Below are 27,594 nucleotides of genomic sequence, written 5' to 3' on the forward strand. Positions count from 1 at the left end.
TCAGCCCGTCCCCCCTCCCCTCCCTTCCCTGCCAGGCGGTGGTAGCGCCCTGCCTAAGCGCTCCGGAAGTGCCGGGGCTAGCGCTTGGGATTGGACTCGTTTCTCCGCTGCTGCTGTCGGGTGAGGCCCGGGGGGTCTTGGCGGGGGCCGCGCGCTGCTCTTTGTCGGGCGGAGGCGCTGAGGGGGTTGCCTGCGACGAGGGAAATGCGCGCGCGGCGGGTGGAGAGGGAACAAGGGGGACACGGAGCAGAGCCCAGTGGGCGCGTCCCGGGAGCCGTGGACGCGTCCCGGGAGCCATGGGCGCTGCCCGGGGAGACGGCCCCGAGATGGGAAGGGAGAGGGCCCCGGGGGGATCCTGCCTGCGCAAGTGCGTGGCGGGCTTGGCTGGGACCGGGAGGGGTGGGCCAGGCCTAGTCGGCGCTTGTGGGGAACACGGCCCGGTGTCCACAGAGCAGTGGTCCCCCTTCCCTCATTGATAGAAGTATTGGCGCTGGGGATGCGGCAAACCAAATTGGCGGGACGTGTTAAATGCAGAGCAGGGACAGGAGTGAAGGCCGGAGGTTTGGAAGGAGTGTACTGAGGGGGGGCTCCAAGCACCAGGCAGTGCCTGCTGTCCCTCAGACGTTTCCAAGGAGCCAGGGGACGCTGCCCAGTGAAACTCTGCTCCAAGGCGTGAACAGACAAGAGGCAGGAAAGCTGTCCTGCAGTCTCCACAGGTCCTCCCAGCCAAAGCCTTCCTCTGGTTGGACATGTCACAAATGTAGGGGAGGAGGCTGACCAGGAGGTGCTGGGGCTAAGAGATTGGCAGGAAATAGCCTTTTCCGGTGCCCACTTGGGCCCAGTGTCGTCGTCCTCCTCCTCCTCTTCCTGTGTCTTCCCTTCCCACTGGCCTCTCTGTTCACTCAACGTGTCACAGGGAGCTGAGTTTTCCTACACAAATAGTCTAAGTCTTAGGTTGCCTTTGAGCTCATGTGATACGTGTTGGGCGTTAACTCTTCAGCATAAGGAAATGAATAAATTCAGAGACTGATAACAGAGAGGGAGAGGAGGAGGGAGGCTTGAAATGCCCCACATCCACCTTCCAAACGCACAGGTCTTATAGCATCTGCCTGGGGCAAGTCAAGTGTTTTGACAGTCACATTGAATGTTTTTTCCTTTGAGGCTCAGTGCTGCAGTGGAACTTAGTGCCTGGGTGGGTGATTCCTTACTTGTCAGGCTGAAATATGTCACAGTTTTATATTGAAGGGAAAAACCTAGTGATATTCAGAGTAGGAGGCAGGTAATTTATGGTGAAAAAATTTGAAATGAAGAACAAATGCATCCCTTTTGTTGTTGCACAGGTTTCATTCTAGTAGGGCATCCTGGATCAGGGGTATTCAGTCTCTGGCCTGTGGGCCAAATGTGGCCAATGGAGCCATAGGTATCCAGCCCACAGGGCTCTCTGCAGATTGGGAAATTTGGTGGCAGGGGAGCAGCAGCAATAGCTATGGCCAGCTTCTCTCATTTGCCAGATTCCCAAGCCCTGCACAGCAGGTTAGGGCCAGGTCATGCCCTCTCCTCCTTCTCTCCCCCTCCCCTTCTTGTGGGGGCTGGGTTGGGGCTGGGCTTTGCCTCCTCTCCCTTCCCCTCACTGTGGGACTGGGTTGGGGCTGGGCCCTGCTCCCTCCCCTTCCCCTTCCTGTGGGACTGGGTTGGGGCTGGGCCTTGCTCCCACTTGCCCAGGTAACTTATTTTTAGTACAATCCACGACTTGGAGCCTGTCCTCACTGATGCTTCATTTCTACGGAGCAATTCTGGGGGGCCATGTTGGAGCCAGGATGCCCCCTGCCCCCCTCAGCATGACTGTCCTGCACTGGATTGGGACCATCAGCCAGATCTGGCCTGCTGATGGCCTGGGTGGTGCCCATCTGGGCTGCCACCAGAAAAGGTTGAGCACTGCTGTCCTGGATCATTAGTCATGCTAAAGGACAGCTGCAGCCAAATATAATTCAGATTTTAGCATTCATTCTCTAGCATGTGGATAGCCATGCTGTCAGGCAGAAGAGCTAAATAACTGGAAAGCAGGTGTGAATATTTATGCAAATACCTAACACCAAAAATACGGAGGAATCATAATGGAATAAACTAGTCAAAAGATGTCTTATCTTCAGTAGGTTAGACCTATATATGCCCAGGTAACTTTTATTTTTAGTACAATCTGTGAGTCAGAGCCTGTCCTCATTGATGCTTTATTTCTATGGAGGAATTCTCAAACAGAGTTGATAAGCCTGCAACCATATTTGAGTTACTCTGTTCAGCATCCAAACATCCTCTTTACACTTGTAAAATAAAGCAAACTGAGATATTCAGCATAGGAGCAAAAACTCAAAAAGCAGCAACTAAGGATAAAAACTTAGGTTCTACTATGGTGCAACTTATACATGGGGTTGGGAATGTATGTTAAGGTGCCTGTTGAAAACAGGAGATACTGGATATCTTTTAGATTGAATCCATCCTTAATTATTGGTTCTTGCTAGAAAAGTAAAAAAAAAGATGTATGATCCTCCCAATATCCCACTGAAACCAGTTTGAATGAGTAAGTCTGGATGATCAAGGGACTGAATGAGCTATCCTGAAAGGTAATCCCAAAGGTTTGATGATTAAGAGTAATCAATGAAAAGAAAAAATGTCACTCAATTTTAGTAGGCTTCCCAATAGTATGTTGATGCATATGTTAAAATACAACATTTTTTCCTTGGCCATATGTGAAGGTCCACATTGTTTTTATTTTGATAGGCTTTCCAGTGATGTAAGTGCCCAGGCCCAAAAACTAAACTGCTTTCCACTGCATATCACAGTTCATCAAATGGCAATAACTTTTGGTTAGTGCATCCTGACTTTCATCAATGTTCTCAAGATGAAAGGCTTCAGCCATCCTATTACCACTATATAAGTTACTTAGTCATTATGATTGACTTCTATTTCCTCATAGAAGTAGATATATAAGAAGGCTAACTGTGTCTTACAGAGATTGTTAGCTGTGTCCCTTGTAAGATGCAAGATTTATGAGGGGAGCTAATATTTTACTGGACCAGTTTTATTGTTGAGAGGCTAGCTAAGCTTTCAGGCACAAAATGCCCTTCCCTCAACTCTGGGAAAGAAACAGATACAGCTTAAGCTAAGTACATAATCATTCTATTATTTTATTTTAACCCAATTATGGCAATTAAAGTATCTTTCTGTAGTTAGTTATGATGTCCATTGCTGTAGCTTTTTGCTTGTTCAATAACAGAATTAAATCCTGGTAAGAAAGTTATGCTGCTGTTGTTGTAGCCCAATGACTTCACTTATCCATATTTCCCCACATCAGTTTTCAAAACTTATGAAGAAGCCTACCTTAATAAACATGCTGTTGTCTGAAAGCCTGCAATTTCTCATAAGCAAGGTCTTTATAGTAAACATTTCCCAGTTTCCAAAATAAAGAATGCCTAAACCATGCAGATCTGCACTCTGTTACCATGCATAGTAACAAAGACCCAGTCTGGTTTAGTTTTTATACAAATTCTGAATATGGTTTCACATTAATACATATTCTTTACTGTGGAAATAGCAAAATGAAAAGAATCTGGGAGTTGAACAGGGATGGCTTTTATAAGACAGAGTTGTTTTTTTGTTTTTTTTTATTGTTTCCAAGGTGGGTACTGTCATTTTGTAATATGATTGTCCAGGACCTAAGACACTGCGTCGGGGCCTTTTTCATGTTGCTGCTGCGTAAACAGTTGATATCCCATACCTAGAATTCCTTTATTAGTCTTGAAGTACTTTTACTTTTGTTGGGCAAAGCTGTTACAAAACATACTTCAGCTAGTAATTTGTTAGGGCTTTGTTTTGAACAAACAGATAATCACAAATGACATGTTTGGAAACTTGAGTCAGCATTTAGGTTGGTACTTAAAATTTTCTGATGACTGAAACAACAAGGTAGATGTTGTTTTATCCTTAAGTAGCATTGCTTGCCTCTTCACATTAAATGAGGATATGGGAGCTAGTGGACAAATCAGTGTGGGTTGTTGAGGATTGTTGATTGCTGTTACTCTTACTGTAATCAGAAGTATGGTTTTTCACATTAAAATCATTCTTGTTCTGACAACAGGTTTTTTTTTCTGTTCTGTGCAGTGTAGTATGTTCCAGCTCCTCCACAGAAACCCAAACTTGCCTTATTTGAGCTGTTTTCATATAGTTATATTATTATTTTAACAAGTTGAATGCGTAAATCTATCAGACTTTGATTTCAATGATGTTGGATTCAGTTATGTTATGTTATGTGAGGGGCATCGGCTCATCGGGGCTGCTCAGCACCACAACGCAGCAGGAGGGAAGGGCAAGGGGGGAGCAGCCGCATTTGGACCCATGTCCTTGTGAACGAAGGGGGCAAAGGAAGCTGTTATTTTCAGTGATTAAAAAAATGAATAAAATAAAAGGCCAAAATATAAGTACTTAGGATTTATTTAATGAAAATTATTGATGCACTGGTAGGCTTCCAAATTGCTTTAAAATTGTAACTATATCAATAAAACATTGTGTTCAGCTGATATCCATATAGTGGTGTTTCATTTTATTCATGGAGAAATGCAGATTTTGGAGTTTTTTAATCAGAAAATTTTGGGGGTTTTAAACAGAAGACTAGGATCCCTAATGATAACCTGTCTTAGAATTTCAGAACGAACTTTCCAATTGTAAGAATTTCTTGTATTGGCTTGGTAACATAAGTATACTGAGTTCAGGTCTTTCTCTTCACTTGAAAGCAACTTAATACCTCATTGTGAGCTGACTGACTTCAACAACAAAACTGATTTCCTGACACTTTAATTGGAAAGTGTTTTAGTCCGAGCGCTTGTAGGGAGATTAGTTGTGGAAGTGGAATGAAGAGACTTCATTGTTGCTGAGTGACATTGCATTTCATTTGTTATTTTTAGTTCATGGTATAATGGGTTGTTTTTATGTGTCAGAAGAATGTTGTATATGGAACGTAGGTTTTAAAAGTGTTGAATTAATCAGTGGATGAAATCAGTAATGCTATTTGTAGATGTACAGGAAAGAATATAACCAGGCAGTCTCCCCCTTTTACCATCTAGAGGCTTGGTAAAGCACACTGTGAAACATGGAAGGTAAAATGTGGTTTGTTATGTTGGGAAAGATCGGTGATTTCTTTGAGCTAACTGGCTGATTATGTATGTGCATTCATTCTGATCCTTTTGCCTAAGGTAATTACTTAGCTGTATTAATTAAAGCAAATTAATGTTGGTTCCCTTCTAAAATGGACAAAGATTACAGTTGTCTTTTTAATTGTTATTTATATGGATAGACATAACTTCTCAAGGGAGCCTTGTGAATCAAACTGCTTAAGGAATCACTAAGGCTGCTTTTTGTGACTCATTAAGTAGTTTTTTTTAGAAATGTAGTTTCAGATTAGATACTTTTTAAAAGTTAACATCCCAATATATGATCAAATGCTGATGTTTAACAGAATCTGTGTTGCTAGTAGACACAAGGCTGTGATAATGATCTTCTATTTTCAGTTACTTTAAAATGAAGGCACGTGGTCTCAAGCTCCTAATTTAAGTACCAAACAAATTTGTGGCATGTGTGCTAGAATTGTTTAGTTATATTCCAGAGTTGTGACACACTAAATTAGCACTCTTGTGGATCACTAACTCTCAATGTGGTAAATGAGGAACTTCAGATCCTTACATCTCTTCAAATTGTTTTACTTCCAGGTGATGTAACAGATAAAATGACACCCCGACCTGTTCATTTAAAAACAGTTTTATGCCAGTTTCACTGTTTTTTGTATTTTACCTTTGCTATATAGGAAACTTACTCTAAAAATACAGAAATACCAGGGGTTTGGGCTTATATGATATTTGAAACCAGTTTTTTAACACCCCCCACCTCCCCCCATTATTCCTTTAGTTAAGGGATTACTTCATTAGCAGGAGAGAATAAGTCAATATTTGTTATGACTATGGAGAAGAAACTGTAGTACCCACGTATCTTTCTTGGGGTGCTGTCCTGCATATATCCAAGCAGGGTGAGCAGAGTCAAATACAGTCCTTTGTTTCACCCCTGCTAGACATGGGTGAAGTTCTGAAATACAGACCCGGGTATTGTGGGTGTCTCTTTTAAAAACAAACAAACATTGATCACTTGGTTTCTCTTGTATATGGAACCGAAGTTAGCATATTTTTTAGTCACTGGGGTTTTTTTCTTCCATAGAAACAACAGCCAAGATGTCTAGCAAAAGGGCAAAGACGAAGACCACCAAAAAGCGCCCTCAGCGTGCAACCTCCAATGTATTTGCAATGTTTGATCAGTCACAGATTCAGGAATTCAAAGAGGCATTTAACATGATTGATCAGAACAGAGATGGCTTCATTGACAAGGAAGATTTGCATGACATGCTTGCTTCTCTTGGTAATGTCCTGTTTTTCTCTATTTAGCTGCTCAATATATCACTCTGAATTGACCATTATAAAATGTTGCTTGTATTATAATAAAATTATAATTTTATAAATCATTATGAAATACTTGCTTGTACTGCAAACATTATTAATGCCAAATGCATGACCTTTGAAATGTTAAAAGCCTTTTGACAGTTGACCATATAAATTGACAGTGTCAGAGTGTACGTATAAAAAAAAAAAAAAAAAATGAATGTTTTCTTTGTAGGGAAGAATCCAACTGATGAATACCTAGATGCCATGATGAACGAGGCTCCAGGCCCCATAAATTTCACTATGTTCCTTACGATGTTTGGAGAAAAGTTAAATGGCACAGATCCAGAAGATGTCATCAGAAATGCTTTTGCTTGTTTTGATGAAGAAGCGACAGGTGAGCAGGTGGAATGACTTCTGCAATTAAGAATAGATATATAGCTATATATCATTTTTGATGCAGCTGAAATCATTAAGTCACTTTAAACAATTTATGCCATTGTTTAAAATCTAAGCTGGCTCGCTGGATAAGACCTTTATAAACAATAGTATAAATCAATGGCATTCATCCGCTGGCCTATGGAACCATATTGTCTGCTCAATGGGGCTCCGTGTGGGTTTGGAAAGATGGGGGGTGGGGGAGTAGTGGCATCTTTAGTTGGCACTCCCCAGCTGCCAAGTTTCCAGATCCATGGGGAGCCCTGCAGGCTGGATAATATCTATGGCCCAGCCCCAGTGTGCATGGTCACTCCATGACTAAATCCAAGTGTGCAGCTGGATCAGGCTAGTGCACAGCCAGGTCATGGGGCTAGGTTGTAGGGCTGGGAGGTTGGGCACTACTGTCACAAATTGTGATCTAAAGCAGTGGGAAGTCATCTTTCTGGCAAGTTTGCTACAAGTTAACCCTGCACTGTCCCAGAGTGCCACTCCCCCTTCTCCCCCCACTTCCCTTGCCCAATCTGTTGCTCTACTTCTGCTCCCTACTCTCTGCATCCTGTTTGATCTCCTCTGCTTACTGCCGTAATTGTTGCTGTGCTGCCTATCTGCTCCCTGAACTGGTGTGTGCCCCATACAGAGGCAGCCCTTGCCACAGACTGGCCACCCTTGACGTAAAGCATAGGGTACTCATTTCAAACTGATCTGTAAGACCATGCCCATGAAACACTTGCCATGTGGTCTGTTTTTAAAAGCTGCAAAAACTGTTTTTTCACCTAAGAAGATTATAGAGAGATATATATTTTCTTAGGTGAAAAAACAGCTTTTGTGTAAGCAGTCTTAGATATAGTTCATGTTTTATGACTCTGGGAACTCCTGGCTTAGGCTTTCATTGAATTGCTTTAAAAGTCTTAATGCAGATATACTGATACTTGTATTTTATGTATATGTTGGCCTTGCCAGTTAAGCTCCATTCAGTCTGAGCTGGATTGGGCATTCATAGTTTTAATTGGGAAGTGCTTAATACAAGCAAATTCTTGTATCGGGTTAAACAGAATTCTTGTTTAGTTTATCCATTTGGTGAGTGGGCTAGTTCTTAAGGTCTGGCCTTTTGACAGGATGCACCACATAAAGTAGATTAGACCAGGGTGTCAAAGATACTGTCCATGAGCTGAATCTGGTACATGGAACCATTTCACCTGGCCCAGAGGGTGCCTAGAAGGGCCAGGAATTTGGGGGCAGGACTTGCTGCCAAATTCCCACGTGCGGAGTTAGGGATGTGTGTTGACTTTGTTAACCCCTGCGCCATTGGCCCAGGTGGCCAGTTGAGTTCGACACTCCTGGATTAGACCATTCACACATCCCAAAATGACTGTTACCTGAACTATGATGGGAGTAGTTGCTTGACTCTGAAGCCTGAAACTTGACTACTAACTTTGCTTGTGTAACTACAATATAGTTTTTAGTAATTAAAATAATCTGGCCTTTTATTAAATGCAGCTAAAGCATTAGCTCTAGCCTTCTGAAAGCTTATATTGATAGCTTTGTATCTTTTTTTTTTTTTTTCTCCATGGAGTAAATGTGTAAATAGGCCTGTAAATGTCATCTTATGGGACATATGCTTTGCTTGCCTTTTTGTGTTGGTGCATTAAGTTCACATTTAGAATTTTCTGTTAGAAGATGCACTATAGAACTTTTTCTGCTTCATCCTGAATCCTTGTATATTGTATTCTAGGGTTTATTCAAGAAGATTATCTGAGAGAGTTGCTGACAACAATGGGAGACAGGTTTACAGATGAAGAAGTTGATGAGCTGTACAGAGAAGCACCAATTGATAAAAAGGGCAATTTCAATTACATTGAATTCACACGCATCCTTAAACATGGAGCAAAAGACAAAGATGATTGAACAAAATTCCAGGCACATGCAAATATCTCTAGTTTCCACTTGTGTTTATTTTTGAGGGTTTTTTTCCTGGTAGAACCTGTTGCATGCATTTAGCGCTACAGCTTTTGCCTATCTCCGTATATTTATCTATTTCAGGCCATTCCAGCAAATTTGCACCTGTGTAATCAGACTGGAAATGAGGGGCCTTTGTCCCCTATAATGAAAAAGATTGGGGACAAAGTTTGAATTTTAAGGCCCAGGGGAAAAAAAATCTCAGTGTTTCTGGTTTAGCTGGATTTTTACATTTTTGTAATAAAAATGCCATTTTGAAATAAAGATTACTATATAAATAAAATACCTCAAACTTTTGTGAAGGGTGACAATTTTATTATTACTAAATAGGCTTTTACAAATGAAGAACTGTTACCTAATTTTTTATTTCTGGTAAGATCCAGTGAGTTTACCACTTCATAGCATTTTGTAAAACAAAGCTTGTTTTGTTTCTTTGTGCTCTGAAGGTGTGGTTTTGAAATTATGTTGCCTAAGTACACGAAAGTAATGGTTTTAGTCCCTGAAAGGAAATTGGGCTGGCATAAATGGTATTCAGATGGAATGGCTGGAGAAGATGACTGTAATGGTGTAATCTGTTATTTTCCTCATAATTATTGAGGATCTTGGGAATATTTTTTTTGTATGCAGAATACTAATTTGGTGAACAGGAATATAGAAGGCAAGACTAACATTGTGCTTTTGTAGCCTACGTACAAGCTAGGCATATATTAATATCTATGCTCCATTGCAACTAGTACCCTCAAAAAGAACTTTGTTCCAGACTGAAATTTCTATGCTGTCATTACCTAAGGCTATGTTTAAAAAAATTACAAATATTGCTGCTATGCAGTCCTGTTGGCTTCCTTTGCAGCTGGAGCATACCAATATTCTTTGGGGCAAGCAGTGCAATTAGTTTTAAGCAGGAGCTTTCAGAGTTTGGGAGTGGGATTCCTTGTGCTTACCTGAAAGAACTGGGACTTGGATATGATGTTAAACAAAAGTTAAAGAACATGGGATTTCCATTTTTTTTCTAGATTCTTATTCTGATGGGTTTTCAGTAAAAGTAAAAGGGATCTTTTAAAGATGAAAATTGCACTATGAAATGCTGTTTTTATTCACAGCTACTTTATATATATATGTAAAGTTCATTTCTAATCTAACTCACGTTTTTAGTATAGCAATTCCTAAAGTTTTTTTATTTGACCCTGGGGCAGTCTTTCATTCTCTTATTCAATGTTTTAATTAAAACCAGTCCTTGTGGTGACTCTTTCCTTTTAAATCCTTTGCCTTTGCTCTTGTAGGTTTGTTCCCCCTGCCCTCCATGGTAGTGTTCTGCAAAAAAAGGAGGTACTGGGATTGCATATTCAGCAAATGGCCTTTCAAAAAAAATGTGTTATTGCTGAAATCTTACAGATGTTCTAAGAAGATGTGCTTAGCAACAATGCTAGAGTGCTGTGGTAGCTATTGGGAGGATGAAGTCTAAAACATAATGCTGTACTTAAGAACTTGGCCTATCCAGGTTGGGGATGGGAGGGGGACCAATAACTTAGCTTTTTAAGAAACAACATAAGCTATTGAAAAATAGCTATATAATATTGAAGCTGTAACAACAGATACAAAATAAACCACTTACGCTCTATGTTCAACTTGTCCCATAAGTTTTTGTGTAAGTCCATATATGATGTCACATGTCATGAAACACAGCCCATGTGGCTTTGTTTATGCATGCCAGTAGCTACCTGCTTTATCTCAGCCACTTACTAATGGATGTATCATAGAGCAATGACTTTTGATGGTCCCTCTATGCTGTCAGCACTCAAATCTCTTGCACCTTAGTTCTTGGGATGTTTCAATTTAAAGTGTCAGGCACAGTCCTTTTGGATTTCTTTTGTTCAGCACTCCTTGATTTGGAAACTTCTACCTTAAGTAGAACAAACATTTGTTCTGTGGTGCACTGGAAGAGCATAGGATGCAATGAAGCTTAGTACTTCTCCCCATTTCTTAGAATACACATTTTTGGGTTTTGCAGTGTTCTTAAGGGAGATGAGTATGGCATCACAGCATGCGTTTTGTATAAGCCACACTTCGATAAACTTTTTTCTACATTTCTATGGAGCCTGTTGAAATATGAAGATGCTGCTGTGTATCAACTTTATGCATGGTGTAGCAAAGAAAAAATGAAACAATCTTTTAATGCACAAGCTATAGAGAAGAAAATCTCAACTGGAAGATTTTAATAGTGAAGAAGAGCTTTTGGAGATGTCCTGGTATTGCATGATGTTCTATGAAGTTCACTTTTGCTTGGTACCTCTACTGCAGTTGACTTCTGCATAGGCACAATACCATAACAACATAAGGTTATGAACAGGAGCATCCAAGAGACCATGTAAAAGCATCAGATCAGTTTTTTTTAGCTCTGGCCAGGAATGTATGAACAGCTGAGTCTGCATGCCTGAGCCCATAGCAATGTCATCAGTAATCCACTTCCAAAAATAAAGATAACTTTGGTCACTAAAGAAGAGTTTGAGATACTGATGCTTTTGATCTAGTACTGTGGAGTAGGAAACTTGAATTGTAATACTATGTCATCGTCACGTTGTCTTCCCATGGGGCTCGTGTAACAGCCTACATGTTCTGTATCAAGCACTGTTTTTGCTACAAATTTACCGGTATTAGGGGTTTTGTAGACATTAATTTTAGAGTCTTTAAGTGTCTTGATAAAGCAAGACTCCATTAAGTTACATGACTTCATTTTTTTCCCTCTACAAATTATATTGTCAACTTAACAAAACGACTCTTCTTGCAATAAAATTTAATGATTTCCACTATATCTGTGAACATGCTTGACCTTTTCTTTGTTTCTTCTTGTGGATCCCTGCACTGTCACTGCAAGTTTCAGCTTCTACAACAGGCGAGGCAGAGACCTACAGGCAATATGCTCTTGGGAGTGAATCAGAGTTGCTTAATAAAGCATACAAACACCTTTGCACACCAGTCATTCATACCAGAGCAGATCTATCCTATGCTCTGAATGAACTTTGGGCCTTGTGTAACATAAATAAAAGGAATAATGTAATTTAAATGCATGTCATACTATCCATGCAAAACAGGAAGAGGGATTGTAATTAAATGGGCAATGTTTTCATACCTATTGTTTATGGAGTACTGAATATGTATGAATTCTGATTCAAGAGTAGGCTATGATTCTACAAATAACGTGCTTAAGTTTACAACATGTAAGCATCTATATTAGCATCTAAGCATTTGCCAGATTGGAGCCTAGATCTCTTATAATGAACAGTATGACTGCCCTTATCTATAGGTACTTATTTATCTCTCTACTTTTGTCTGTTATTTTGAAAGTCATGCTGTGAAAAGAGTCTTAACAGCATAAAACATTTGCAACAAAAAATACATGGTACTGTGACCTCAGAAAGGCAGACAGATGCAGTTGCTCAATTAGCATGTTTCTCTAGAATCACCGACGACAATTAAGTCTAGGGAAGTGGCTGGGCCACACACACTGCTTGGTGCTCCGGTCCCATTTGGGCCAGACTCCGTAGACACTCAGGGTGCTCAGAATGGAGCATGAGCCAAAATGGGTGGCATGGCACATCATGCCTAACCCCAAAGGGTTGGTCATGGCATTCCATACCCTTCAACCTTTGAGCCCCAGAGCCCCACCTCTGGTCACATGGGTCTCAGGATCCCCTCAGCTACGCTTGCACTGGGAAAGTTAAAAAAACAAGGTTGCCTGATCCCCCTACCCACACAAAGCCTGGTGCAGGCAACCCTGAACTCACACCAATCATCTTCCCAGTTGCAGTGTCCAGCACCAGTGGGCTGAGCAGCCAGAATAAATCGTAGATCAGAATCAGGGGCTGAGCACATGGGCTCAGGAGCTCATCTTTCATCAGGGTTAAAAAAAACCCTTGGTGGCCCAGGGACAGGTACTTCTGCCCATACAGGGTAGGGCATAGGCAGCCTTGAACTCACACCCATCAACCTCCCAGCTGCACTGTCCAGCCCCAGAGGGGCTGAGCAGCCACCTCTCTCAGTCTGTATATGGTATGGCCTGAAAGATCCTGGTAGCCCAGAAATTTAAAAAAAAATAAAATGCTGCTATCTTGTTGGCCCAGCAGCCTTGAAAGGAAAGGGGCTGGGCCTCAGGTGCTGCTCAGTGCCATGGGGACATTTTGGCCAGACTCATCCATATAAACATGCCCAGTGGTCAAATGAAGCACAGGGCTGAATTGAGGGCTCAGTATGCCATGTCCACCCCCGCAAAGTGGTTTGGGCATGGCATGCCAAGCCCTGAAACTTTGCGCATTGGAGCCCTGCTACTGGTTAGGTGGGCTCAGGAGCCCATCTGACCTAGGCTTGCATCAGGAGAAACGAAAAGCTCCCAGTTGTCCAAGAGTAGGGGTCTCTACATAGCTAGAAGGGTTGGTGCGTAGCCTTCAATTTGTACCGTTCCACCACTAACACCTAGCCTCAGTGCCACTCAGGAGAACAGTGGAGAAGCAATTTCTCTCTGAGTCTGTGTATGATATATTGCCCTGCGACTGGAACCAGGAATTAAAAAAAAATTGGACCACACCCAAGTTCCTCTGAACAAACAGAGGGGACCACAGACAGCCCTGAACTTGCACCCTTCATCTGCCAGGCACAATGCCCATCCCCAGGGCCATCAAACATCCAAGCTAAGCACTTTTTTCTCTCAGGCTCCTCATGTGACATTCCAAATTGATTCTAGAATATCATTAATGCCACAGTTTAAAATGAGACATCTAGTAGTTGCCATACTATACAATGATGCATTTTTTTATTTATTTTTACACAACCAGGCACTCATAGATTGGACAAGGGAGGTGGGAGAAGACTGGTGGGAGGAAGGGGGCACATTTAAAAATTAGTTTAAATATTTTTTGTTGAAAATCACTGGAAAACTGGGAAGAGGGGCGAGGACAATTCTGACTAAAATCTGGGGTTAGATACATTTTCATGGTACTGTAAAAATGATGTAGTAATGATGGTCCAGAAATTATGTGAGAAACAAGGATTTTGTAGGGTGATCTCTTTTATTTGACCAACTATGTAGTTGGGATAGCATTAGAGAAGCTTCTGAATGCAAGACGTTCTTCACTGAATTGTTATTGAATTCTCATTGCTGCAACATTTGGTTGTTTTTTAAGCAGGGAAAACATGTTTAGAAAAAAAAAATTATATCCTATATATTCTTCAGTTTGAACTGTTTACTACTTTCTTGGTTCCTAATGGCTAGGGGCAGACATTACACTTAAACTGGTTTAAGTGATCAGAAACTGGTTTAAACCTGTAACAGAACAGACATTCAGTGCACATAAACCAGTTTCTAATTGGCCAAAACCAATTTGATATAAACCTGGTTGAATGTAGTATCAGACTTACCTGATGTTGCTCAAACCAGTTTATGCAATGTCTGTCCCAGACCCCTTGCTGGTTTAAGATAAACCAGACACCCCCAGCATCCTGGCATGCTCTCTGCCCTGGGGGGACTCTCTGCTCCACAGTAGGGCTGTGAGAAACAGCACCATTTAATTTTGACTTCCATTTCACCGTTTTGATGGGACAGTGTTTCATTTCGAGTTTTGTTTTGTTTCAAAACCGCTGTTCTGTTTTGTTTCATTGAAACTGTTTCCCTGTTTCAATGCTGTCTTGATGTAGGCCCCCCTACCAGACCCGAGGCAGTGGGGGAGAGGGAGGAGGGGGAAGAGTTCCCTTCTGGGGCCAGGCAACCCTGTGTGCCCAGATTGCTCCCAGCTTTCATGGAGCTGCTGGGGCAGGCCTGCTGGGGCCTGGACAGACCCCCTCCTCAGCTCAGCTTCCCTGTGGAAGGGAGGGTTGCTCTAGTGCCCCTGGGCTTCTAGTTTGAGCCACTGCAGGCATATGCCACACATCTATCCACTTGTAAACCGGTTCACTCTCTGCAGGTTAAACTAACCTGCAAAGACTGAATCAATTCAGGCTCAGGCTTTTTGAATGTCTATCCCTAACCTATCTGAGAAATTTTAAATGTTCTCTCTCCTGTCAACCAACTCTGCAGTTCCCATTTTTGACCATTTAAATTTTGTCTCATGCATATTGCTATGATTAGTATCTCCATTCTGCTGTAAATTTACAAGTGTAAAAAGTTACACTTCAGTTGGCATACTGCTTCAAATCATTAAACTTGCTATAAATAAGACTTTTGTGGAGAAAAATGGAGATACATATTTCATTTCTAATAAAAATACAGAACTTTTCATGTAAGCAGAGTGAACAACTGAAAAGTATGCTATAAAAAACAGGAGAATTCCTCCGAATCTGGACACACACACACATGGGCAAGAAGGCATAAAGGAGGTGGCTAAAAGAAGAAAAGGAGTCATCAACAGAAAAACTAGAGCAAAGTGAGAGGAGTGAACACAGGAAGATGTGCTTAGCATGAAATAATTTCCTTCTGTTAATGGTCTGGGGTGGGGGTGGGGGGGCAGAATGTGAAAGTATTTCTGTTCTGAGGGAAATATTGTTGAGCATATTGTTGGGAGGAAATACTGTTTAAATGCATGCTTAGTTATTTGGAATTTCAGTTCATTTTCTCTAATCCACACAGGAGCACTGTTTTGCTTTACTAAATCTATCACTTAAGTGGTACTATTTCTTAAAGCTAAAATTGCAGCTCCTGAAGCCTGAGAAAGGGGAGTGAAAATTCCCTGGGACTGTAGGAAAAACGGATGTGAGGCTGTGTGGGTAGAACTAATATGGGATAGAGGAGAAAATATGACACAGAAACTGGGGAAACAAATCATTTAGGGTCAGAATTAATGCAGGTCTGGGAAACATTAATAATGTGATGTTTGAAGCAGATGTGGGTTTCAGAGCTTCTGCAGCCAGGACCAAAGTTAACTCGTCTCAGTAAATTTGGGAGCATTTATGATACTGTCAAGTAAACACACATGGAGGCAAATAAGAGGAGTTAAATATCAAAGACTAATTAAAAAAAATCTCTAGATTCTGAACCAGTTCCAGAATTGTAGGTCTGACTCAGACCTTTAACTATTTAGGGTAAAAAAAACCCCAGAATTGGGATAATTCCCAGGCTCAAATTACAAGAAGAGGTATAGAAATAAATAAATCACAGAACAGGTATATTTCACTTTGAATTAATTTTCAAGTTCTTTATGGCATAAGAAAAAATTGCCAAACTTTAAGTGACAAGAAGGAAGATCAGATTTTTTTATTTTACTATAAAGAGTAGAGTGTAAAAAATAACTGTTTTTGAAAACTCCTAAGATTATTAACTTTTATCTCAGTTTTACATCACACACAAGATAATTTTCCTTTCACAGCATTTTCTTAAATGACAGTTGAAGATGTTTGAATGGAAGGAAATTTCACCACTTTGGAACAGAGGCTGTGATTGAGCAATGAGAGTAATATTACTGGATGTGCTGTGGCATGTCCAGAAGGTAAATGTCAGGATCAAAAGAGAATCTATTTCAAATACATGTATCTTACAAGTTTTTTTCCCCTTAAAAAAGTATTATATGCTATATATGTGATTGCTGAAAAACAGAATAATACATACTTGTTACATCTGCAGTATTGGTCTATTGATTTATTTTCATTAATGGATGAGTTTTTTCTTTAATTGAAGATAGCAAATAAGTATTTTCATAATTAACTTTCAACATAAAATTAAGTTGTTCAAGATTATTACTACATGCTCTTAAAAAATGACTGCCTTAGTTATTCCATTGCTTTTCTGCTTCTGGTGTTTTGTATGTAAATCACCCTGAAAGTATGCGCCATTCTTATTAAATACAAAAAGGCAGTTTCCAACATTCTTCTGTGACATTTTATTTGTTTTGGTGAAAGTTTAATAGTTTTGCACCCTCTAATTCTGGAACATTATTAACTGGCTAATGATAAAATTCAGATTTTTATTTAATAATAAAATGGATATTTATGAGCATTTATTATTCATACATAAGTTAGACCTAATCCTCAATCCTCCTTTTTATCTCTGCAATGATTAAAGGGGTGTTTATTTCATAATTAAAATAGCTTGGGTCAAAGACTTTGACAATAGGCCTAATTTTCATTAACAGACAATTTAAAACTTTTTAGAGAAGGGGTCAGCAACCCCCGGCATGCGTGCTGAGCATGGCATGCAAAGCCATTTTGCTCAACACACAACCCAGGCTGTAAGCAGCTGCTGCCAGCCATGGACCTAGGCTGCTCCCAGCAGGCAGCTGGGAGGCTGCAAGCCCTGCTGTAAGCAGACTGGGCTCCATAGGCCGGCAGCAGCCAGGAGGCTGCAAACAGTTGCTCCAGGCTCCAACATGTCGGCAGTCCAGCACTTTCCAAGGTAGACATTGTGGTTTTTTCAGCACTCCAGCCAAAAAATGTTACCTACCCCTGTTTTAGAACATAGGACAAAATAACTGCCATTTACTAGAACAGTAGGGTGGCCACTAACCCATCCCCAGAATACAGGACATCCCCTTCATAAGGGGGGAAACCACTGCCCCCTTTGGCCAATCAGCAACAAGGGGCAGGGCCACCATAAAAGGGCTGCCTCCCTCCCTGTCTGGCTCACAACCCTGCTCCTCCTGGCTGTGAACCACCCTACCCAGTACCACAGCAAGGGGGGGGTGGCGGCAGGGGAGGCAAGTGCCTCGGGCACCGAAGTGAAGGGGTGCCCACAAACACTGCCCAGCCTGCATGGGGTGCAGGATGGAGACACAAGCAGCTTGTCTGGGGGAGTGCGGAGATGAGGGAAAAGTGGCTTCTGCTGCTGCATGCACCCCCAGGCAAGCAAGGGGGGGCATGTGCCCCCCAGATCTGTGCACAGGGTGAGGGCAGGCTGCTGTTGCAGGCTTTGACCCGGGTGCCAAATTTCATTGTTATGGCACTGGCCCTACCTCTAGGCACAGCCAGTAGAATTGTAAGGACAAATGACTGACAAGTATTTCCACGAATGAACTGGAAAACAGGACTTTTTGCAGTCTGTTCCTCATTTAGAAATGGACAAGGGACAAAGGATTTAGAAAAAAGACAGTATGGCGGGCAATTATTTTGGGCAGAGGGCCGCTTACTGAGTTTCGGCAAGCCATCGAGGGCCACATAACAGGCAGCCCAGGTCAGATTAATATTCATTTTTAAAATTTTTTAGGGGCCCTGGGGGCTGGATAGAATGGCTTGGCGGGCCACATCCGGACCCTGTGCTGCATTTTGCCCACCCTTGTGATAGGTCCATCTGTGTCATAGTCACACAGTGGTAGGGTGGATGCTGAGAGGGAGAGGGAGCAGAGTATGACCAGGGTTTTTTCTACTGTTCCTCTCTCACTTGCAGCCTTCAGCATTTAAGGTATAGGAAGTTCTAATTCAGAGACTGTCAATAGCATGCTTACCTCCCATGTTCAAGCGCTACTTATGTACCTTTCCTCCTAGAATTTTACAATCCCTTTTTGAATCTGGCTAAACTGTCAGCCTCCACAACATCTAGTGGCAATGGAGTTCCACATTTCAAATATATACTGTGTGGAAAAGAACTTCCTTTTGTTAGTTTTAAACTTAGTACCTGCTAGTTTCATTTTGACACCTAGTTCTTATAGTGTGAAAGAAAGTAAATAATACATTCCTATTTACTTTTTCTTTATTATTTAGTATTTCGTGAAGGGCTGGGGGGGCATGGGCACTAAGGCACACAGTTGACAACCCAGAAGTTGCAAGTTTGAGGCCATTGCAGAAGTACACATGGTACCATGTCCAATTCCAACAATTCTGTGAATTCTGCTAAATACCTTGTCACAAGGACATGAGAAAGGAAGTATTGTGCAAACCCTTATAATGTTCCCCACTCAAGTAATTCTTTTCTAAACTGATTAGGCCTAGCCTCTTTAGTCTCTCCTCATACAGAAGCTCCTTCATACCACTAATCATCCTTTTCTAGTTCTTCTATATCCTTTTTTCAGGTGGGAGATCAAAACTGGACACAGTTTTCAAGATGCGGATGCACCATGGATTTATAAAGAGGTATAATAATACTTTCTGTTTTGTTCACTATTCCCTTCTTAATAATTCCTAACATTTTGTTTGCCTTTTCTGACAGCTATTGAACACTGAGCTGATATTTTTAGCAAACTGTCCACAATGACTCCCAGATCTCTTTCCTGTGTGGTAACAGCTAATGCAGAGCCCATCATAATGTTGGTATAGTTTGCGTTATTTTTGCCCATGTACATCATTTTACACTTATCTACACTGAATTTTATCTGCCATTTAGTTGCCCATTTGCTCAATAGTGCCAGTGTAGCAGAAAGCCCCCTTTTCCTCTTGCCTGCATCTGCTCTCCCCTCTTTGGATATGTTTCTCTTTTTCTACCTTTTCTTCCTTCCTCTCTCTTTCACTTTAAGATAAGGAATTGTGTTTTAAAATTTGTGTGTGTGCATTTTGTATCTCCCCTTGTAGTTTGGTATTTTTATCTATTTGTGTGCCATGGCATTTGTAGCTTATATTTTATACTCCTCACCTTTCAACTTTCAACTAAATGTGTTTTAGTAAGTTATACATTGTAACAATGTTAGCAAGGGCAGGAATCAAACTGTCCTTCTCTGTATCAGGCTGGCCCCTGAAAGAGTGAGTGAATCAGTGATTGAATGTGTAACGTGATTGAATGTGTAACACAGTAGCAGCAGACAGCAATTATCACCTGGAAGCTGCAGATCAACCAGGGGAAGAACTCAATAGAAGACAATGTAACAAGTGGGAAATCTCTAAACATCACTGATCAAGGGCTAGAAGCCCTGGCCTGAGTTAATCAACGCAGGGGACCAACTTTTGGGCTGAATATCTCCAGATCGACCACTCCCAGAGCCCTATTCTAAATTCATCAACGGACTCCCAAACCTGCACGTACATGCGGATGACCCCTGGGGCTGACAGATGCTGTCCAGTAGCCACGGAGCAGGGGGGAAGTCCCATGAGGGTCAACGACCCCTGGATTGGGCAAACCTGAAAACTGGGGAGTCACCAAAGTCTGCCAGGGACAGATAAAAGGCACTGAAAAGTGACCCTCAGTGGCGCTCTCTTGATCTCCAATTCGACCAGACCTGTCCAGCCAGAAGGACCAGCCGGCGACCCCCTTCTGGAGGATAACACCACGCTGAATGAAGCCTCGACTGGCCATCGACGGCAGACTCCAGCACTTGTAGGATAGGTATACCTGACTCTGTAGCCTGCTACTGTGTGTGTGTATGTGTGTGCATGTGTGCATGTGTGTGTGTGTGTTAGGACCAGCCCTAAGGTTTATGATTACAGTGTTTCAATCCGCCTAATAAACTAGAATTTTAAGGATCCCGAGTTGGACATTTGTAGCCAACATTATTTGGTGGAGAATGTGGGCATTATTCTAGGATTATTAGCGGATTGGTAATTGGGGAGACTGTGCCTCCAGATAGAACCCACGTCCACGGAGGTGGGTGGGCAATAGTCACCCAAGGGGGTGGACTAGGATTTAGACTTACCCAAGGGGGTGGACAGACTCAAGGAGGGTCTGGATTTAGTAGTCATCCAAGGGGGTGGATTAGGATTTAGACTCACCCAAGGGGGTGGGCAGACTCAAGGAAGGTCTGGATTTAGTTGTCACCCAAGGGGGTAGACATATCTCAAGGAAGGGATTTGGTTGTAGAACTGCAGGGGCAGGGACAGAGTCGGTTGGGAGTGCGAGGGCTCAAGGAAACTGACAGGCTTGAGGCATGTTGAGGAAAATGTCTTTGTTTAGGAAAAAAACCCCTAAGGTTGGAGTAGGAGGCCAAGAAGATAAGTGGGTACGAAGGGAGGAAATTTCCCCTCTCCATAGGGAGATTCTGAAGGGTGGACCCAGCCCATGGAGGGACGATGTGTGCACCCCAGGCTTTTCCATAAGGGACACTGAATCCCAATTTGAAAGATTTTGCCTTTGTGAAAAACCCTCGGTTCAAAGGCAACACAGTGCCTTGGTCTGGCTACTATGGCATGCTGTAAAAACAGCAGTTGAGGAAAAAGCTCAGCGAGCCTCTGAAACTGAGGAAAAGGAGGAGCTAATCCAAATTCTAAAAGATAGATGTATTCAATTGGAAACCAGTAATCAGACTCTAAAGGGGTTGTCTCAGAACTTGGAAAATGAAAATGAGCAATTGAGAAAAATAAATCAAGACAATGCCCAACAATTGGAATTACTGGACCAAGAAAAGGCTAGCCAAGAAGCCTTGCAAAAATTGGTAAAAACAATGGCTAAAGACCAAGCTGAGAAGGGAGCCAAGGCCAACCATGGCCCCTGTCTAAATACCATTAACCGTTTAAAAAAGGAACTCCAGGAGCACAGCCTGCAAGTAGCAGCTGTCATCCGGGGAGACCAAACCAGGGATCCAGACATCCCCTTCAATCCAGGAGAGATTTGGGGTGGGGAGATATGGGGAGACCCAGAGGATGCAGGGGAGCCCTCTCCTGAAGACCCTAGGTCAGATCAGGAAAGGACCCTGGTGCCTGAGGTAAGCGCAATCATGCGGACCTCAGTCACTCGGGATGCTCAGGGAAAACTCACAGAAACCACACAGGTAACGGTTTCCCTCAGTGGAGCTGATCTAGCAGCCCTGGGCAAGACCCTGGGATCTGCTAACATTAGGAATTTGGGATAGTGGTTGCAGAAATCCCTGAATGTAGTGGAGTGTGAAACTCTGAGTGTTCGGGAATGGCACCGTCTACTAAGGGCTTGCGCCACCCCAGAGATTCAGGCAGCTATGAATCAGGAGGACAGCTTTGGGGGAGACAATATTCTCCGGAGCATAGTGGGTTTGGGGATCAGTTTGAGAAGAAAGACATTTAAGGGACAGTTCGGGGCTAGCCACCAGACACCTGGGGAACCTGTTAGGGACTACGTGATCCGGTGTGTTATATTGGGATTGCTGTCAGGGACGGTTCTGCCCCTAGACAAGGAGAACAAACGGACATCGGACATAAGAAGTATAGATTACCCTCCTGGGTTTTGGAAGTAGGTACAGGAGGGCATGCATCAGCTCATAATTGGACTGATGGGGCCGCTCTGAGAGACCGGGAGATATGTGCTGGGAGAAGTCCTAGCCCGGTCTCAGGATGCAGAGAGGTTAATTGGACGTCAAGGGAGGGCGATTGCAGCCACCCAGTTCAGAGAAAAGCTTAATGACACACCGAATTATATGGTTACCTATTCTAATGAAAGTGCATACCCCAAACCTGATAGGGGGGTTGGGGGTCCAAATTATTGCCCCAGCCCACACTGGGTTAACCCAAGGGTATCAAAGGAAAGAGAGGGGGAAAATGGGATTCGGTCAGCAGTGTGGAAGTTTTTAATGCAGCATGGGGAACCAAAAAGGAGATGGCATGGAAAGCCTCTAGCCGAGCTGCTTATCAGAATGGTAGAGCTGACCGGGGAGGGAGCAGCACCTGCCCTTTCTAACAGGGTAGCAGCCTCAGCCCCGGTCTCTGAAGAGCACTGACGGAGACCCCGTAATGGGACCTCTGAGCAAAGCCCTGGCTCATGGGAGAAATTGGGGACCCTCATTTGGGATCCAGGAGGGAGACCCCAAATACTTGTTACGGTGGGAACTCAAGGGTATACCAGTGCACTCCTGAACACCGGAGCTGCACTAAATGTATTTGGGAGGAAATGGGACCTAAATCAGGAAAATGGGTACATGTGTCCCAAGAAACTGTTTAAGGGGGCAGAACAGATCTAACCCTGAATCTAGCCTTGTTAATAGAATTCCTTGTGTCATGAGGAGAGCATGCCAGTGACCCAGCTTGGAGAAAAAAAAAAAAAAAAAAAGTGAGCCATCAACCACCTGACCCTCGAGGAACAGAGTAACCAATCTCTTAATCCTGCCGGCCACCCTTCTTGGCTAGCAGGAAGGAACGGCTCTGAGCCATTGGAAAATACACATCAGACAGGCTGATCAGTGCCCACCTTGATGTTGAGGCAGGAAAAGGCCAGAAAAATCCTCAACTTAGGATGGCCACCATCCTGTAGGTTATTGCTTCACTTTTTCACTTTAAAAGAAAAGCACCCCAAGAATGGAAAATGATGTGTGCACTGCCACTGCACATGTCAGCATTGCACTTTGTAAATATGAATAATCAGCCACTGCAAGGAGTTTTCCTTGGCAGGCTTGTGTGTGTTTGTTTTCTTTTGCAGAAGCCACAGTGTAGTCAAAGGTGACCGACAAACCATGAGGCCTCACTAGCATCAGCAGCATCTTCCTCATTACAGCCATGGCAAAAATTGTCTTGTCTGTTTGTGTTGTCTTGTTATATGTTTTGTGTTTGTTTGTTTGGTTTGTTTTAAGTTGTCACAGTTTAAATACATATGATATCATAAAGATATAATAAGGGTAATTGGTAATACCTCCTCTAAAAATTGGACCTGTCTGTGGATCCCAGACCAGAACACTTCCGTCCGGTTGGACTGGAAAGTTGTTCTGATATTTGAAACAAGGGCAGCAATTCTCAAAAGGTTTTATATTCCACTTGGTTAGCAAAAGGATATTTATTAAGGGTCATGTGTACTTTGTTTTTTGGGGGTTTTGTTTTGTTTTTTTCTCTGTACTTCTCTTAAGGATTTAAATGCTATTTAGAATATCGTTATGTTATTTTCTCTCTCCGCCCCCCAAGGCTTTTCTCTGTCAATATCTTTTAACTGCCTAAGTTTTTTTTTAACTTCAAACCAGCTGAAGATGACACACCTCCTGTCTATATAGCTGAACAATGGTGTTCAAACAGTATAGTGACATCACCCTTGTGTAAGGCCGATGTCAAGGGGGGGAATAATGTAGCAGAAAGCCCCCTTTTCCTCTTGCCTGCATCTGCTCTCCCCTCTTTGGATATGTTTCTCTTTTTCTACCTTTTCTTCCTTCCTCTCTCTTTCACTTTAAGATAAGGAATTGTGTTTTAAAATTTGTGTGTGTGCATTTTGTATCTCCCCTTGTAGTTTGGTATTTTTATCTATTTGTGTGCCATGGCATTTGTAGCTTATATTTTATACTCCTCACCTTTCAACTTTCAACTAAATGTGTTTTAGTAAGTTATACATTGTAACAATGTTAGCAAGGGCAGGAATCAAACTGTCCTTCTCTGTATCAGGCTGGCCCCTGAAAGAGTGAGTGAATCAGTGATTGAATGTGTAACGTGATTGAATGTGTAACACAGTAGCAGCAGACAGCAATTATCACCTGGAAGCTGCAGATCAACCAGGGGAAGAACTCAATAGAAGACAATGTAACAAGTGGGAAATCTCTAAACATCACTGATCAAGGGCTAGAAGCCCTGGCCTGAGTTAATCAACGCAGGGGACCAACTTTTGGGCTGAATATCTCCAGATCGACCACTCCCAGAGCCCTATTCTAAATTCATCAACGGACTCCCAAACCTGCACGTACATGCGGATGACCCCTGGGGCTGACAGATGCTGTCCAGTAGCCACGGAGCAGGGGGGAAGTCCCATGAGGGTCAACGACCCCTGGATTGGGCAAACCTGAAAACTGGGGAGTCACCAAAGTCTGCCAGGGACAGATAAAAGGCACTGAAAAGTGACCCTCAGTGGCACCCTCTTGATCTCCAACTCGACCAGACCTGTCCAGCCAGAAGGACCAGCCGGCGACCCCCTTCTGGAGGATAACACCATGCTGAAAGAAGCCTCGACTGGCCATCGACGGCAGACTCCAGCACTTGTAGGATAGGTATACCTGACTCTGTAGCCTGGTACTGTGTGTGTGTATGTGTGTGCATGTGTGTGTGTGTGGGGACCAGCCCCAAGGTTTATGATTACAGTGTTTCAATCTGCCTAATAAATTAGAATTTTAAGGATCCCGAGTTGGACATTTGTAGCCAACACCAGATCCTTCTGTATTTCCTCAGTCCACCTTCGTCTTTACAGCTTTGAATAATTTGTGTCATTCACAAATTTGGCCACCTCACTACACACACCCTTTTCCAGATCATTTATGAACATGTTAAACAGTACTGGTCTCAACATGGATCCGTGTGGGTCCTCATTGTTTACTTTTTCCCATCCCCAAAACTGACTATTTTTAAACCTACTCTTTGTTTTCTATTCTTAAACCAATTTCAAATCCATAAGTAGGCCTTCCCTGTAATCCCATGGCTACCTAACTTCATTAAGAGCCTTTAATGACCTTGTCAAAGGCTTTTTGGAAGTCTAGACATACTATGTCAACTGGATCACTTTGATCCACCTTCTTAATAACATGGGCAACTGGTGCCGCCTTAGTCAGGAGGGGCACATATTCCCCCTGCGACCAGTCTTGCTGCCCGGGGAGGGGGAGGTCCCCCTGCAGCTGCTGGGAGCAGCTGCAGCAATTGGCTGATGCTTGCAGGGGGCTAAGCGGTAAGCACGGCTGATCAGGGGGGTGCACCAGCGCTCTCAGGGGATGCATGGCCATCCCTGTGCACCCCCTTCATGTTGCCACTGCCTACTGACACCCTCAAAGAACTCCAGTAGGTTGGTGAGGCATTATTTCCCTTTGACAAACTATGTTGATTCTTCCCCAGCAAGTCATGTTCATCCACATGCTGAACAAGTATTTCACTGACCGGTAGCTCCCTAAGTCCCCTCTAGAGCCGGTTTTTAAATATGGGATTCACATTAGCAACCCTCCAGTCCCTTGATACCAAGGCTGTTTTTAGTGATAGGTTGTATACTACAGTTAGGAGTTTGGCAATATCCAATCTAGGCTACTTCAGGACCCCAGGATTCTGAATGCCATCAGGTCTTGGTGATTTGGGAGTGATTTTTCTACTTTGAAATGTAAATGGATATTTCAGCAAACAATCTTTATCAACCACTCATGGACCACCTCCTCCATGTTATTCATACAATTAAGTCAGACTTCCTTTCCTGACATTATGGATGTCATTTTAGCAATATGCTGTCAAATACAGTAATGAGAAACAACTTAGTGATGCATTTGATGAAAATTAAAGAAGACATAGAAAATGAGTTATGGTAATAACCTCCTAACAATGTACTGTTCAGCTATAACAATGATTCAGAATGCTCTTTGTGTATAATTCCTATTTTCATCCCACTCAACAACTTCCTGAAATCCAATCATGTTGTTTGAGTTGAATATGCAAAATGTAAATATCCAGCCTTGGAGTCCATTAGAAAAATTCCAAAAATGCAGAAGCATTTGGAGCCCATATTAGCTGCCAACTTCCCCCACCACATTTTAGTTCCTAGCCTCAGGGGAGTACTAACATGAAAAACAATCCTTCAATTTAAAGAGGTTGTTACAGGGATTGTGTCAGCATTAAACAGCATTCATTAAGGCAATAAAAGGAGTTTATGCTCTTTCACTTTCTATTTTTATGTACTACAAACATGGCTTGAAAGGCATTTTTACCCCCCCCCTTTTTAATTTTTTTTAGGTATTCCTAAATCTTGCTTATTTTAGGACTCTTAATTGGAAGACCCAGACATGTGAGACTGTTTCTCAGCACTTAACTGAATTGGTGGGAGCTGATTCTTTTAACAAAGAGGTCTTTTCTCCCATGTGGAAGAAATGGGAAAAAAGTCTGAAAAAAAAATAAAAATTACATGACCCTTGTGGTATTCAGGTTTTATTCCCATAGTATCCATGAACCTGCTAGCTCTTTCTTCAATCACCTGTAGAGATTTCCAGAAAAAAAAGGTTGGTAAGGTTTTAATTTTGAGTGTAAAAGAAAAATAAGTGTAAAAAGCATCAATGTTGTGAAGAAACCTCTCAAAACCTTTGCACTACAGGTTTAAAAAGGGAAGAAACATAGTTTTTTTTTTTCTGTAAGTCATCCTTAAACTCAGCTGACTATCAGTTCTAGTTGTTACTCATTACAACCTGGTTTCCAAAGGTTTCCATTGAAATTATTTAATCTTTTGCATAAAAGTTAACTTTTCTTCAAAAAAAAAAAAAATGAAAGCTCTCTTCAGCCTTCATCTGCCTTGGTCTGCATTAGTAGACTATTTTCCAACCACTTCCTCAATGCAGGATCCCTTGGTCTGCATCCCTAGACATTTAGAGCACTGCGTTAGCAGACTAGCAGTCCAACCACCTCAGTAAAGGATAATCTAACCAGTGGTTCTCAACCTTTTTTGTACCAGGACCCATTTGTAAACATCAGTGGCCGGTCCCTACCTAGTGCCCCTCACTCCAGACTTGCTGGCCTCTGCCCCCAGTGCATGGGCAGGGGGTGGTTATGTGGGGCAGGGAGGTTGTGTGGAGCATGGGGGGCTCCAAGCACCCCCTTGAGGCTGAAACTGCCAGCCTGTAAGGGAAAAGCTGCAGTTTCCCACGTTTTTCTCCTTTAAAGGTGAATCCATTTTTAAAGTTTGTTGGTGACCCTTTCAAATATTCCTGTGACCCACTTTTGGGTTGCGACCCACAGGTTGAGATAGACGGATTAATTCACGGACTGACTGGGCCCAGGCCTGGGCAAGTATCACGTCCTGCTCCTGCTACGCGGGCCAGGGATGAGGTCCGTGGTGGTGGGGCAACACATAGGTGGGGGGCCCCTGAGCCAGAGTCCCCCAATGACTCTTAATCCGCCCCTAACAACCATTCTAGACAGAGGCTTATAGAACCTGCACTTAAAACTACCACAGGCAAAGCTCTCGCCACCTCTGTAGATATACGCATTATTTATCAGGATGCTT

General features: G+C 42.6%; 1 protein-coding gene and 1 long non-coding RNA gene across 2 annotated transcripts in view; one reads left to right on the plus strand and one right to left on the minus strand.

The window, feature by feature from the left end:
• LOC102569016 (myosin regulatory light chain 2, smooth muscle minor isoform) lies at positions 1-10,485 on the plus strand. The gene is made up of 4 exons (XM_014606656.3): positions 1-120; positions 6,256-6,453; positions 6,709-6,870; positions 8,644-10,485. Exons 2-4 carry the CDS (start codon positions 6,270-6,272, stop codon positions 8,814-8,816), a joined length of 519 nt encoding a protein of 172 aa, XP_014462142.1. The 5' UTR covers positions 1-120; positions 6,256-6,269; the 3' UTR covers positions 8,817-10,485.
• The window catches only part of LOC132249339 (uncharacterized), a 21,235-nt gene continuing 451 nt past the window's right edge, over positions 6,811-27,594 (minus strand). The window contains exon 2 of the long non-coding RNA XR_009460762.1: positions 6,811-6,890. This is a non-coding gene — a long non-coding RNA (uncharacterized LOC132249339). The remainder of the gene's footprint in view (positions 6,891-27,594) is intronic.

This window comes from Alligator mississippiensis, chromosome 3 (assembly GCF_030867095.1).
Source record: "Alligator mississippiensis isolate rAllMis1 chromosome 3, rAllMis1, whole genome shotgun sequence".
Taxonomy (NCBI): Eukaryota; Metazoa; Chordata; order Crocodylia; family Alligatoridae; genus Alligator; species Alligator mississippiensis.